The 15324-nt window shown below is 32.1% G+C and overlaps 1 protein-coding gene across 1 annotated transcript; it reads left to right on the forward strand.

Moving 5' to 3' along the window:
* Nucleotides 1–8050: 8050 nt before the first annotated feature.
* LOC128392255 (putative mediator of RNA polymerase II transcription subunit 26) lies at nucleotides 8051–11313 on the forward strand. The gene is given in 2 exon segments (XM_053352251.1): nucleotides 8051–9135; nucleotides 9137–11313. Coding segments are annotated over 2 exon segments (2256 nt in total). The 5' UTR covers nucleotides 8051–8499; the 3' UTR covers nucleotides 10757–11313.
* Nucleotides 11314–15324: the final 4011 nt, after the last annotated feature.

Consider the following 15324-nt stretch of genomic DNA (forward strand, 5'->3'; position numbering starts at 1 on the left):
TTAACCCGAAATTTATCACCTTTACAACTAAACTATTGTTAAATTATGACAGAAAGTCCTACAAGTAGAAAAGGTAAAAATTGATATAGAGAAGATAAAGAAAAAGTTGATAATGATAATGATGATGAAAGAAGACAAATAGCATGAGATGAAGATAAATATGATAGAAAAGTAAATAGCCACCTTCATCATCCACCTTCTTTTACCTACATCATCATCATCATCAACCCACTTCAAGTGATTCCTTCAGATAATAATAGTAGGTTTGATTTTCGAGAAGAAAAAAATGAAACAAATAATATCATTTTCCAACAATAAGATGAAAAAAAAGATAATCTTATCCCTTGAATCAAGAGATAATGATGATGATGAAAGGTCCAGTATGATGACCAATAGGAAAAGATGAAAGAAGGAGGAAACTTGTAAATGTTACCTTTTCAAGTGAGTTAACTTTATAATATCTCATCAAAATGTCTCCCTTTCATCATCATCTTCACAATCCCATTAGAGATACATAATTTTACCTCAACATCCCATTACGAATCCATAATTATAACATTACTGTGAGTATCCAGTGAGAAAAATTGTTCAATTGTTAAAAATTTCCATTCATTTATCCTCATCATGTTTTTCGTGGTCTTTTACTCGTTCATTTTGAGCAAAAATATCATGATAATCATGATCCTTTTCAATGTATACAGTTAATTGTTTATCTCTTATTGGTTGGTAATAAATTGGTTACTGTCTATATAATAATAATGTGCATTGTAAATCCAATATGATTGGTGAATAACTTGAGGATTTAAGTTAATAATTTACTTGATTGAGTTTCCTATTGTGTAGATATTGATATTTTCATTGAGATGCTGTCAAAATTTGTAGTTACTGTTATATTGTTGCTGTCAAACGAGTTGACAAGTTGAAGACTTCACCTTTACCCCTCAACCCCTCCCTCTACAATTTAATCTTGTTAAGATGAAATTTTCCACCGCCTCCTCCTTGGACCTTACAATTTACCCTCTCCCTAGAATCGTCTAACCTTTTGCTTGAAAGGTTTTCTCTTGGAAAAACTGGACATCCAAATATTAACTGTTACTATTATTTTCTAACTGGACACTTGACCAAAACCATTGAAATCGAACCAGAAAATGTAATAAAAATCTCAATGTCAATAACTTTTACGACAGTTTACATTTACTTTCAACAGTAAATTGTAACAATTAACTGTAACTCAGTATTCAGGTTGACCTTTCCCTCCGCAAGGTGAACATAGGTTAGGTTATTAAGATTATCAGATTACCGGATTGAAATTGTTATCATAATCATTTATTGTTATTTCGTCTTATTAATCAATCAATGTTTCATTTCAATTTGTTATTACTGATTTTAACCTTTAATTGTTTATTGCTGTCAATTGATTTTGACTTTTTCAACTTTTGACTTCTGGTCAGTTGTTGATCATCATTATTATTTGACCTTAAAACGTTATCTGAAGTGAGCATTTCTTTTTTCGCATCCTCACTATGACCCCCTACGGCTATTTGTTTGACATTTTAAGCGATTACAAGATAATAACATTGGATTATCGGTTATCTGATATCCTTTCACTTTCTCAATCATTTTTTTTTTCTTCTTCAGATGTTCATGAACAAGACATCCAACTTATCAAGATTATGTCAAGATTATCAAGCGGATACATGAAAATGATTCTGATGAAAGATGAAGATTAATAAATTAACTTTAGGTGTAAACCGTCAATTAGTAAACATCATGAAAAGTGATCACTATTTATCTTCATCATCTAATCTAGTCAATGAACTTTTTCTCATCCATGAAAGTTGATGAAAACATGAAACGATGTTCGATTTGTGACCTTATATTAGTTTCCAAGCATATTGCTGTTGTTTTCGATGACGTTCTTTATTTCTTTCTTTTTATGAAGTTTGAATATTAACTTGAAGGCTAATTGAATAGCCTGATTGTTTGAATCCGACAATTAGTTTGGAATTAAATTTATAGGCAGAGATGCGAGAGAGAAATTAAATATTATTATCAATTGGAAAATAATATAATATTTTAAAAGAATTCGAATTATTATTACTATTATAATGATAATCATCATTATCATTATAACGATTAATGTAATATTTTAGGTACATTGATGATAGAGAAGAAAAGAGAAGAGAGCAGATAAGTCCGCCTTTGATAGAGGAAAAGAAAAGAGAGAGAGAGAGATGAAGATGATGATGATACGGATGAGAGGAAGTTAAAAGCAGCCTTAGAACTCATTGGTGACGATGGTAACACAATCATTTATTCAACTTCGGACAATCCCAGAAAAGAAAACCGGTTCTAAAAAAGTTCTAAAGGTAAAATAATAAAAAAGAAAACTTTTTCTTTCTCTTTCTCTTTCCTTTTCTCTTTCTTTTCTTCTTCTCTCTCTCTCTCTCTCTCTCTCTCTCTCTCTCTCTCTCTCTCTCTCTCTCTCTCTCTCTCTCTCTCTCTCTTTCCCTCTTTGTTCTCATCATCATCTTCTCACTTCATCATCTCTCGTAACCATTTTTTTCGTATTCTCATCTCTACGTTTTCTTCAGATTAACTTGTGTTCATTTCATCAAATTCCATTCATTCAGTTGTTTCTATTTCTTTCTTTTCCCTTTTACCTTTTTCTTTTTCTTTATTAATTGTCAGTTAATTTACATTCTAATCAAAACAAATCACTTCTCGTAAGTTACACACAAATTCATTCACAACAATCTAAAGGTAAGTTAAGTTTTTTTTTCTTTCTCATTTTCCATTTTCATTTATTTCCAACTAAATTGTCAACTTTCTATCTCCTTCTCCTTCTCTCTCTTTCTCTTTCTCTCTTTCTCTCTCTCCCTTTCTTTTTCTCTCTTTCCCTTTCCCTTAATCACTTTCACTAATTGTTTCCATAATTTGTTAATTATGAATTCAAATCATCACAACAATTAACTAATTAGAGAAATTAAACTAAAATGACGATTCCTTTTCTCTCTTCTCATATTCGTAACTACAAGCAAAAGGTTCGAAAGTTTAACCAGAGAGAAAAGTAAGTAAAGAAAGAGAGGGAAATAATAACGATGATAAGTAGAGAAGATGAATAAGGTAAAATTTGCTAACATTTCAAGAGCGCATGAATTTCGGTTAAGGAAAAGTCGAATACTTTTCTGAATAAACATTTGGCTTCCCTCCCTTTCTACCCTCTTTTCCTTTCCCCTTTTATCATCATCATTATCTCTCTCTCTCTCTCTCTCTAAACGCTCTGTCTATTTCTGTCGGTTGACTTTCTAACCCAATGATGATAATGGAGCAAAGAATTTTATCACCAGAAAGAAAAGAAAAGAAAAAAACTAAAACAACAACTATCATCATCATCATTATTCTGTGTCCCCTTGAAATACCATGAACATGATGAAAGAGAGAGAGAGAGTGAAAGTCCTCCCATTTTACATTTTCGATTCCAGGTTTTCCCTCTTATCCTGGCTTCCATTTCCTTCAGCATTTCATCATTTATATTTATAATTTTATCTCTTTTTAGAATCTAGATCATGATCACCAATCTCTCATTCCAATTATCCCTTCTTCGAGATACCCTGTAGACCCGGGCTTTTGTAGATTCTTAATGAGTCAGAAGCTCGTTTCTACAGGTTTCTTGATAAGGTTTACCTTCAATGACCATCATCATCATCAAAGACTGACCATTGATGAGAGTTGATAATAGTCCAATCAATAGCACTTGATAATATATGGAATCTTTTTTTTTTGAAAATCATCATGAAGAAAATAAAAGAGAGCTGATGATTCAGATGTTTCCTCCTCCTTCATCTCATGAACATCCACCATGTAAAATCAATAAAAGCTTATTGATTTTATCATGAAAAAGAAGAAAAAAAATTGAGATTCAACAATACAGTTAATCTTATTGGGATATAAACTATTGTAATATTATCCTTTTAATATCCAATTGAAATATCAACAATTTAACTGATTGTTGAGTCAATCATATTACATGTAATCGTGATTGTTGATCTTGATAATTAAACTTGTAATGTGATTATTGATTAGCTTGAGATATTGTTGATTGTTAGTTAATATCAAAGATTAGCTAATAAGTTTTTGTTTATAGGGAGTGATTAAGATTAAGATAATGTCAAGATGATTAAGATTCAATGTTGATGAAAGATTAACATTAAATGATTAACTTTCGGCTGAGGTGCAAACCTGTCAATTAAACATCAACATCAATAAACATGATGAAAGGTGATCATCATTTCATCAACATCATCGTAATTCAGTTAGTAGCTTTTTTTGTATCTTCTCACTCATGTCACACCTCATCATGTTCATCATCGTCATCATCTTTATCCTCCAATGTTAATGAGAAAATTTGTAAATTGTTAACAATCATCAACCAGAATTACATGATGTTCATTGTGAACAGTGAGATAACCAGGGTTATTCAACCAGAAATTAACTATAGGAAAATGAATGAGAAACAAACAATCAGGACAATGGCTTCTGATGGTCAGTTTGGGTCAGTCTCTTGGTGGGAATTTGACAATCACCCCGATGATTGTCATCAGGGATTTGGAATCGATGGATTTACACCTCATCGAGAAACCTGTAGAAACGAGCTTCTGACTCATAAAGGGTCTACAAAAGCCCGGGTCTACAGGGTATCTCGAAAAAGAGGCTATTCAAGGACCAGAAAGTAAATGGATTTCGATAAACATCAACACCATGAACCAGAAAATTCTGAAAATGGAAAAGACGAAAAATTATTGGGAAAGAAAAAGGGTTGGTTCTTTTTCCTTCTATTGGGTAACATTGAATTCATCAAACGGGACAAGAGGAAATATTATCGAAAACAAGGTCGAAATTCTGGAAGGAAATTCAGTCACCAATTCAAAAGGAATATCCCATAGACGAAGTAACAAAAAATGTAGAACAGAGGAAATGAAAATCTAATGGGTTGAAATTGTTTTTCCATGAAAAGTTGAATTCAAAGGGAAAAAGAGAGAAGGAAAAAATGAATCGAATTTTTTTTTGTTCTTTTCAACATTTTAAGGTGAATGGAAAAGATAAACACATTATAGTAAACACGATTCGAGGGTTCGATAATCGGGATTAACTGTTAATCGGTAAAACACTGGACACAATTGATGAAATTTCAACAATTAATTTTTTTCTTCTCAACAATTGATTGAACTGAATTAAGAAAATGTTATTCACTCAATTATGATCAAGATGTAACAGTGATTGTGTTTTTTTCCTCCTGGTAAAAAATTGTACCCTCACTATCATTGGGTTAGAAAGTCAATAGACAGAAGAAGACAGAGTTTAGAGAGAAAGAGGAAGATAAAAGGGGAAGTTATGAGAAAGAAAGAAAAGAGCGAGAGGGAAAGAGATGGAATCCCAAACCTGCGCATTCGAAAAAAGTTCTTTCGCATTCTTCCCTTTTTTCTTTCTTTCTCTTTCTCTTTTATCTTCATCTTCGATCGTTTTTCCCTCTCTTTCTTTACTTACTTTTCTCTCTGGTTAAACTTTCGAACCTTTTGCTTGTAGTTACGAATATGAGAAGAGAGAAAAGGAATCGTCATTTTAGTTTAATTTCTCTAATTAGTTAATTGTTCTGATGATTTGAATTCATAATTAACAAATTATGGAAACAATTAGTGAAAGTGATTAAGGGAAAGGGAAAGAGAGAAAGAGAAGGAGAAAGAGAGAGAAGGAGAAGGAGATAGAAAGTTGACAATTTAGTTGGAAAGAAATGAGAATGGAAAATGAGAAAGAAAAAAAACTTAACTTACCTTTAGATTGTTGTGAATGAATTTGTGTGTAACTTACGAGAAGTGATTTGTTTTGATTAGAATGTAAATTAACTGACAATTAATAAAGAAAAGAAAAGGTAAAAGGAAAAGGTAAAAGGGAAAAGAAAGAAATAGAAACAACTGAATGAATGGAATTTGATGAAATGAACACAAGTTAATCTGAAGAAAACGTAGAGATGAGAATACGAAAAAAATGGTTACGAGAGATGATGAAGTGAGAAGATGATGATGAGAACAAAGAGGGAAAGAGAGAGAGAGAGAGAGAGAGAGAGGAAAGAGGAGGGAAGATAGAAAAAGAGGAAGAAAAGAAAGAGAAAAGGAAAGAGAAAGAGAAAGAAAAAGTTTTCTTTTTTATTATTTTACCTTTAGAACTTTTTTAGAACCGGTTTTCTTTTCTGGGATTGTCCGAAGTTGAATAAATGATTGTGTTACCATCGTCACCAATGAGTTCTAAGGCTGCTTTTAACTTCCTCTCATCCGTATCATCATCATCTTCATCTCTCTCTCTCTCTTTTCTCTTTTCTTTTCCTCTATCAAAGGCGGACTTATCTGCTCTTTCTCTTTTCTTCTCTATCATCAATGTACCTAAAATATTACATTAATCGTTATAATGATAATGATGATTATCATTATAATAGTAATAATAATTCGAATTCTTTTAAAATATTATATTATTTTCCAATTGATAATAATATTTAATTTCTCTCTCTCTCTCTCTCTCTCTCATCTTAGCCTATATATTATTTGATCTGCAGTCTCAAACCATTCAAGTAATTTAATCTTAATTGCAGAAAATAAATCATCAACTATGATCCTAAACTATTGTTTCATTGTGACAATTGAAATTCAATGGAAAAGACAAAAGATTAATCCACAAAGGTGACACACTTGATAATCTCAATTGTCTTATCATTGTTTATCAATTCATATTAAAACCTTTTGATAATAATAGAAAAGTTGATTAAATTGTTAATCACAATTAACCTTGACAAACACCATTTATTTGTCTTGAATCACAGGTAAACATAATTGACTTGCCTAATTGCCTGAGGCTATAAAGCTTTTTTTTTATAAATGACAAACAATCATTAACAATTAAGAATAATTAACTGTTGCAGTGGAAACAAAACAACAGCAATTGTTTAGTTTGAAATTTTTACGTGATCACAATTAAGCAACAATTTAAAATGCAAACATCCTAAACTGAGATAATTTATTTCCACAATTAATTATCATTACAATCATTTGATTGATAAATTGATTAGTTTTGATAAATGATGACACTTAATCCAGTTTAATAGGAATGATTCAAGTTAATCACTTTGTTTCTGGTTCTGATGCTTTTGACACATTCAACCAATTTGTTGATTTTTAAATTAATTAACCTACTAAAAGTTGTTAATTGTTGTCTATGATATTCAATTGCCTTCTCAAGTGATTATTGTTGTTGTTGGCGATGGTAGATTAAGTTAATTAAGTTTCTGGTTACACAAATTGCTAATTGTTTATGTTACCAAATTAAACACACTCACACTTTTAATTCAGTTAACACTCAAAAATAGTTAACTAATAATCATGTTAATCATCATCATCATCAATTATAATCTGATTCTGACATTACAAAAGTAATTATCACAATGGTGATGATGATAATGGTAACAATGATATCCATGAAATTAGAAACTGAATTGAATCAAATTGTTTTTGGTTGGAAGTTCGAAAGTTTCAAGAAAAAAAAACTATTCGAAAAAAGAAAAAGTTTTTTTTCTTAAAATTAAAAGTTTTACTCTCGAAAATCTTGTAAATCTGTTTAAGAATAAATTACAAAGATTATACCAAAGTAATTAACCAGATTATCGGATTACCAGGAGGATTAGACTCGATATGCCAATAGATGGAGTTGAAGAAAAGAAGAAGAGAGATTGAGAATGAGAATGAGAGGAAAAGGAAAAGGAAAAGAGGAGGAGAAAAGTTTTTCTTTTTTTTCGAAAAAAAATTCTCTTTTTTTTTGCTCGAAGAGAGAAAAACTTTTTTTCTTCTCAAACTGAAAGTTAGGAGGAGTTAAAGTAGAGTAAGAGGAGGAGACACAAATCAATGACGTGGTGAATGATGATAAATAGAGAGAGAGAGAGAGAGAGTGAGTGAGAATGGGGGAGAAAATAGTAAAAAAGAAAAAGGGGTATTCATCATCTTTCATCTTCTTCTTCATCATCATCATGCCTAATACGATGTTTGTTTGTTGGTGTTCATGTTGAGCTCAGCATTCTTGTCATTCAATGACACCTATCGGTCTGTCACACTGTTTCATCTTTATCATCTTCTTCATCGTCTCCTTCTCATCTTCATCTTCTCTCTAAAAGTCTCACTCTTTTTTTACAGCAAGATTTTAGTATCAACACCACAACAATAAAAACAACAACATCGATAACAACATAACAAAATTTAGAAATAAACAGTTATCACGCTGCTCACTCAGCTCTCTCTCCCTTTTTATCTTCCATCTCTCTCTCTCTCTCTCTCTCTCTCTCTCTCTCTCATGTGTCTCTTCATTGGTTTTTTCTCCTTCTGCTCATCATCATCCTCATTTTCATCTTCTTCTCATCAGAAACCAATTCGATCAAGTCTTTCATCATCATTTATCTTTTAAATGTGTTTAACTAAACCTTCAGCATCTTCTTCATCCTCATCTTCACCACCATCGGTAACAACAACTCCACCAACAACAATCAGTACCACCACAACAACAGCAACAACCAAAGGTACAAAAACAATGTTATCTAAAAAAGGTAACGGTACTTCTCGTCGTATGCGAACCGCTTACACCAATAATCAACTTCTCGAACTTGAGAAAGAATTTCTTTTCAATAAGTATCTATGTCGACCTCGTCGAATCGAAATCGCATCTACTTTGGACTTAAGTGAACGTCAAGTAAAAGTTTGGTTCCAAAATCGTCGAATGAAACACAAAAGGCAAAACCAAATAACCAAAGGTGGAGGTGGTGGTAATTCTGGTTGCGGTGGAAGTGCTGGTTCATCATCTTCATCTTCATCTTCATCATCAACATCTTCTTGTAATAATGCAAACTCAATTAAAAACGCTAATTGTGATTCGATTGATAAATGTCATTCAATTGCCTCTTCCAGTTTATCTGATGACGATGATAATGATGATGAAGATGAAGATGATGAAGAGGATGAATCATCTTCACTTCATGGGAGTCCAATAACATTTATCAACAACAACAACAACAACAACCAATATAAACAATCACCAAAGAGACTGTAATAATAACAATAATGATGACGATGAGAAGATAAAACTGATTAAGTCAACATCTTCCTCATCCACACCCTGTCACCATGAACGACTTCCTCCTGTGGGATGTTTAGCCAATGGATCAATTAAATCATCGACACCTCCAACACCTCCAACAGCTTCCCCTCTCTTCAACTCTTCCAACCTTTTACCCAAAAGTGAACCTCTACCCGCCGGGGCCTGTGAACCATCACCTCTCTTTCCCGGTCATGATGATATTCCCACCTTATGTTCACCCTCTTCCTCATCACCTGGTTCAACAATTCATCCAACATCAAATCAAACAACTTCCTCATTAACATCTTCTTCCGGTTCAACTGCTTCAGGTTTACTACCACCAACCACGATCTCATCAACAGCTCCTTATTCAATTTCCAGTAAATATTATCCCAATGGTGGTTCATTATTTAATCCTAATCATCTTAATCACCTTCAACACCAACAACAACAAAGGCAATTGATCAATAGTCATGGTGTTAAATCATCACCATCTCCTCCCTTACCACCACCTTCATCTCGCCTTTCAAAACGTTTACCTGGTAAAGGTAATTCACACCATCGATTAACTTCATCCTCTCTCAATGAAATCTCATCAATTTGTCCACCATCATCCCAACAATCAATGGGCCAAGATGATCTTATATTAAACCCTCTCGGATTAAATTCAGCAACAACAACAACACCAACAGTTCAACTATCAACACAACCTTCAACGATCTCACAACCTCCCTATTCAATGGGTTCAAATAAATATTATCCAAATGGTAATTTAATCTTCAACAATCAACAACGTCAGTCAACAACAACAACAACTAATTCAACAACAAATTACACCTTAAACAATATTAATGGTGAAAGTGATACAGTTAAAGGCTATTATGACTATCAATGTGACTACCCAACAACAACAGGATTATTATCAACAGCAACACCATCAGCACCAACAAATAATTCATCTGATAACAACAATAATTCAACCAATGGTCAACATCATCAATATCATGATGACAGTTACATGGACACATCAAACGGTAGCTATAACTGTGAAGTACAAAACACCAACATATCAAGCACAGAGAGTGGCGGTGGTGGTGTTGGTGTTGGAGGAGGTGAAATCCAGCACATTCCCACTGAGAATTGTAATAATATCTACAACCAACAGCAACAACAACAACAACAACATCATTTAAATCATAATTTACCACAAATTCACCATCAATATCATCACCAACAGCAACAATTTAATAATCTTCAAAATCAACAACCAATCCAACCGCAAGTTCATCAACAGCCACAACAACAACAACCACAACAGCAACAACATTATATCCCACAGCATCTTCGTCAACATCAACAACCTCATCATAATCAACAACAATTAACAACTTACAATAATCAAAATAGTAACAATATTAACGATATTAACTCGGAACTTGAATTTTACAATTCTAATTCTAATAATAATAATCTTTACGATTCCAATTATTATTCTGAATATTCAACATGTGGATCAGTTAATAATGATTACAATGGTTTCACCAATTCAACAAATGACTTTTTCTCAAACGATTATTATCAATTGTGTTGACAATTTATCTCAAAATAATCAAAAAAAAGGTGAACCTTTTCTGCTTCGTCAACAACAGGATTTACAACAATCAACAATCATCATGAAAATATCTCATGTTTGTTGAAATCAAACAGAGAAAATGAACAAAAAAAAACAAATTAATTTCCTTGTAAATTGCAAACAATTAACTGTGCAAAGTTTTTTCTTCCTCCCTGAATTGCAATGATGATGATGATGATGATGATGATAAGATATGTATTATTATTGATTATGATGACAATCATTAGGTAATGACGATAATGATGATTTACATTTATCATCATCATATGTTATGTATTTTTTTTCTCATTCCTTATCTGTAATTTTGTTTCATCCTCATCATCCTCCTTCTCATAATCAAAAACAACACTGATGACAATTAATCATCATGATCACGGTGAAAACTGAAAATTCAATTCAAAGTCAATAACTGAACAAAACTTTATGTAAAACTATCAGATAATATTAATGATAAAGAAAATACAAAATAGAAAACCAAATTAAATAAAGTACAATCTCATTTAATTGAAGACAAATTATAATTTTCTTCTTAATTGCTGTTGTAACAATCTAATTAGCGATCACCAATTGTGTAAACATAACGTTGTTGCTTTCGTGCAGTGTCCCAAACGATTGGATCCCCGAACTTTTTAAAAGAACAAAAAAAAAAGTTGTCACTTCGACGTTAGAACTTTTTAACTTTTCTTTTCTCTCTCTCTCTCTCTCTCTCTCTCTCTCTCTCTTTCGTTTCTTTTGCTGGTTCGTTGGGTTCGAGAATCATTTTTCACTTGTTCGAAGGGAGAAAAATAAATTTTCTTTCTTCTAATTTAATTGTTGATAATTTAACTTTCACTCTGTCTTTTCCTTGATTATCAGGAAAAAACATATAAATGGAATTACTTTGAATGTGAACCATTGATTTATATTATATTGAAATAATCTAAATGCATGATTAACTTTTTCCTCTTCATTTGAGTCTGATCGTTGTAGACAATTAACTGAATTAATTGTGTTAACTTTTCCTTTCTTAAAATTTTCCCAATGAAATAATCAAATAATAACAAGTTAATTGTTTGAAAATTATTAACAAGAAAAACAAGTGTGAAAATGATTAATCAACTTTCATATTATTATTTGAGAAACTTAATCATTCAAACAATCAATGACTCTTGATCACTTTTTGTTTTCATTGATTCATTTCCAAGTTAAAAAAAAGTTAATCAACTAATCATTCTGGATAATAAATGGATATTTTTTTTATAATCAAGTTTAGTGGATTGGTTAACAGATTAACGTAATGATTAAGTGTAATCTTATCAACGGAAATTTGATCTTGAATCGGAAAGATTTTGCAATCTATCAATCAGTCAATCAATCAATCAATCAGCTAAATAGTCAATGATTTGGATCCACACCCAAAGTTAAATAAAGATAATAAATATTTAGATTGATAATAATTAATTTATTTACAGTGATTATTTACCCTTGAAGATGAGAATCTTGTTAATTCAATTTTTTGATTTTTTCTAATCAAAGTTAATCTCTAACGGGAAAATTATTAATAATAAAGCAAAAAAGCAGCAACAAAACCATGAAAACCTTTGAATATCACATTGAACCTGAAGATTATCACCGGAAGTGTTGTGTGAGTGAAAAAAAAGTGGGAGGAAAAACCTATGGGTAAGGGAGGAGGCGGAAGTGAGATACACAAGAGGAAACATTCATTTCCAAGGTTTTTGCAAAAAAAAAGAGCAACTATCAACAACTATCTTCTTAATGTAAATATAATATCAACAAAACAACAACAAACACACACTCAGACACTCACACAGGGAGAGATTCACCAACATTCACAATACAGTCTCATTCATATCCATTATTATAGGTCAGGAATTGAACGGAACTTGGGTTAACATGGGAAGATGAAAAGATGATGAAAATGGAGAGGATGAGAGAGAGAGAGAGGAGAAAACAAAAAAAAATGATGAAAGTGAAAAAAAGAGACAGCAAAAGAAGCTCCAGAAGCTGCATCATGCTGCAAGAACAAAGAGTCTAAGATGAAGAGAGAGGAAAAAAACTTCATGATGATGAGAGAGAAAGATGATGATGATAAGAAAGAGAAAAATGAAAAAGAGTAACAAAGTTGGAAGATAAGAGAGAGAGAGAAAGATGAAAAAAAGTGAAAGAAACGATATCAGGTTGATGTAGGTTCTAATTAGCAACTTTTTTCTCTCTCTTTTCATCCTGTTATTAGTTTCTATTAGTTTCCAGAGCATTTCAACTTGCATTCTGATCATCATCATGATATTATCATGATGTATCATGGTTATATTTTGTTATGAAAAGAAAGGTTTTATCTGATTTCATGAAACTTTTCCCGACATAATTGATGACCTTAAAAACTTTCGGTCTAAGTTTTTTTCCCTTCTCGACTTCCTATTGATACTTTTAGTCAACTGAACAGAACTTTTTTTTTCTTGGTTCATCTTCATGTTTCTGTGTTCATTTTTGTGTATATTTCTCATGACGATGTAGCACAATGTTGCAGAGGAGCAAAAAAATCAACAACTTCATGTTGATCTTGATGATGATTATTATTTTTTTACTTCTCATCTCCCTCAGATTTTGATTGTAATATTTTAGCACAAAGTTTAAGCTTCATTGTCATTAAACTGACATGATACTCAGTTGACTATCTCATGATCCACTGAATTTTATATGTATATTCATTGGAGGTTCATGGTTCATGTGAGTCTCATTTATATTGTTGGTGATTAGTGAATCAGAATTGTAATACATTATTGTCCTGAAATTTTGTCTCTCAACAATGATAACGAGAAAAAAAGAGTAATCAAACTTTCACTCAAAGACAATAATTGATTAATTTTCTAATCTGTATAATCTTGCGGATGGATTATGGTTAACTAATTAGGTTTAAATCAGTGTGCAGCTTGAATGGATTAATATATTTATCGATAGTAAGTTCATAATCTTAATCCATTAATATGGTGAGTCAAGTTAGTGGTGATTTCGATGATGGTGATGAGGTGATTTCTCCTTCCCCTTTCATCCTTACTCACGGTTGAGTGACCCAAATTTCATCAGCCATGTGATGGAAGAGAAGAGAGAGAGAGAGAGAGAGAAATTGTGTTTCTCAATTCATGTAACTTCCTGATCATTGAAACTTGAATTCAGCTTGAAATGTGAAAGGAGAAGAAGAGAATTCGAAAAAAAAACTGAACTTTTTTTGTCTCCCTCTTTTTTGTACTACAACAAATTCTTGGTTCCATGAATACAGAATCAATTATAGTTCTGTATTCATTTTCCATGACAAAACAATAATAACAATAATCATCACACTTAAACAGCAACAATAACAAGTAACAATTTTTACCTGTAATTAAACCTGTATTCATATTCATAATCGACATGGTCGAAACCCTCTGACAAAAAAACTTTCATTTGGCGCCAACAAAAAAGTTCTAATAGGACAAAACAGCAAAAAAAGTAAAAAGAGTTTCGATTTTCATCCATTCATGAGCATCATCATGCTACAGATTCTGAATAACAACCCCCTTCACAAACGATACTCACTGAATTTCAACAAGGTGAATTTAGATGAATGAGAAAGAAAAACTCTCACTTGAAACAACAACAACAACAAAATCAAAAGTGGATCCAAACTCTAACCCAACACATTAAATTGTTGCTGCAGTTTTTTTGCAACTTTTTATGCATAATAAATGATTGTTTATGTGTCCATCCTGCTGATAAAGTGTAACTGTTGACCTCAATTCTGTCTCTTTTTAGCTTCATGTTTTTTTCATCTTTCTGGCGATAAAATTTGAAGTTGTAGCCTTTTGTTTGATGATCAGTATAATGGTACAGGCGAAGGGGAAAGTGATAGAGAGATGATGAGGATGATAGAGTGTAATGTCGCAACAATTACTATTATTGACTCTCAATGAATTATTACATTGGAAACCAATGGTAGATGAACAGAAAACAATAGTAAATATTTATTTACATTCATTGATGGTTGTAAAAGTAGGGAGAGAGAGAGAGAGAGAAACTTTTGTTAGAAGAAGAGTAGGAAGAGGAGAGTTGTAGGAGATGGGATGAAAGCAAGGAAGAGAGATGAATGAGAGAGGTAAGAGAATCAAGAAGAGAGACAAAGGTTATGATGATGATAAAGCCCTTAAGGGAGAGTAAAGATAAAAGATGAAAAGAGGAGCCTTTTTCCCGGTTTTGTGTCAGATGAAAAAGGCCTGAAAACCAGAGTCAACCTGATGCCGACTTTTTGGTGATGAAGATAAGGAAGATGAAGATGCAAAGCGTTAAGTTTGAAACCCAAAAAGAGAGAGGGAACCAAAACTTAGCCATTGAATGCTCTGCATTTGCTTACCTGGTCCATCGGTTACATTTACCTTTATTATCTTGATCTTGTTGGCTTAACATACGATGTTTCAATTTGGTCCCTCTAAACAGGTAACACACCGGTTAAGTGATAAGTTTAATCCCTCACTGGGAGTTAATATTTATTATTG

The sequence above is a fragment of the Panonychus citri genome, unplaced genomic scaffold (genome assembly GCF_014898815.1).
Source record: "Panonychus citri isolate SS breed McGregor unplaced genomic scaffold, ASM1489881v1 Contig00136, whole genome shotgun sequence".
In the NCBI taxonomy this organism is placed as follows: Eukaryota; Metazoa; Arthropoda; class Arachnida; order Trombidiformes; family Tetranychidae; genus Panonychus; species Panonychus citri.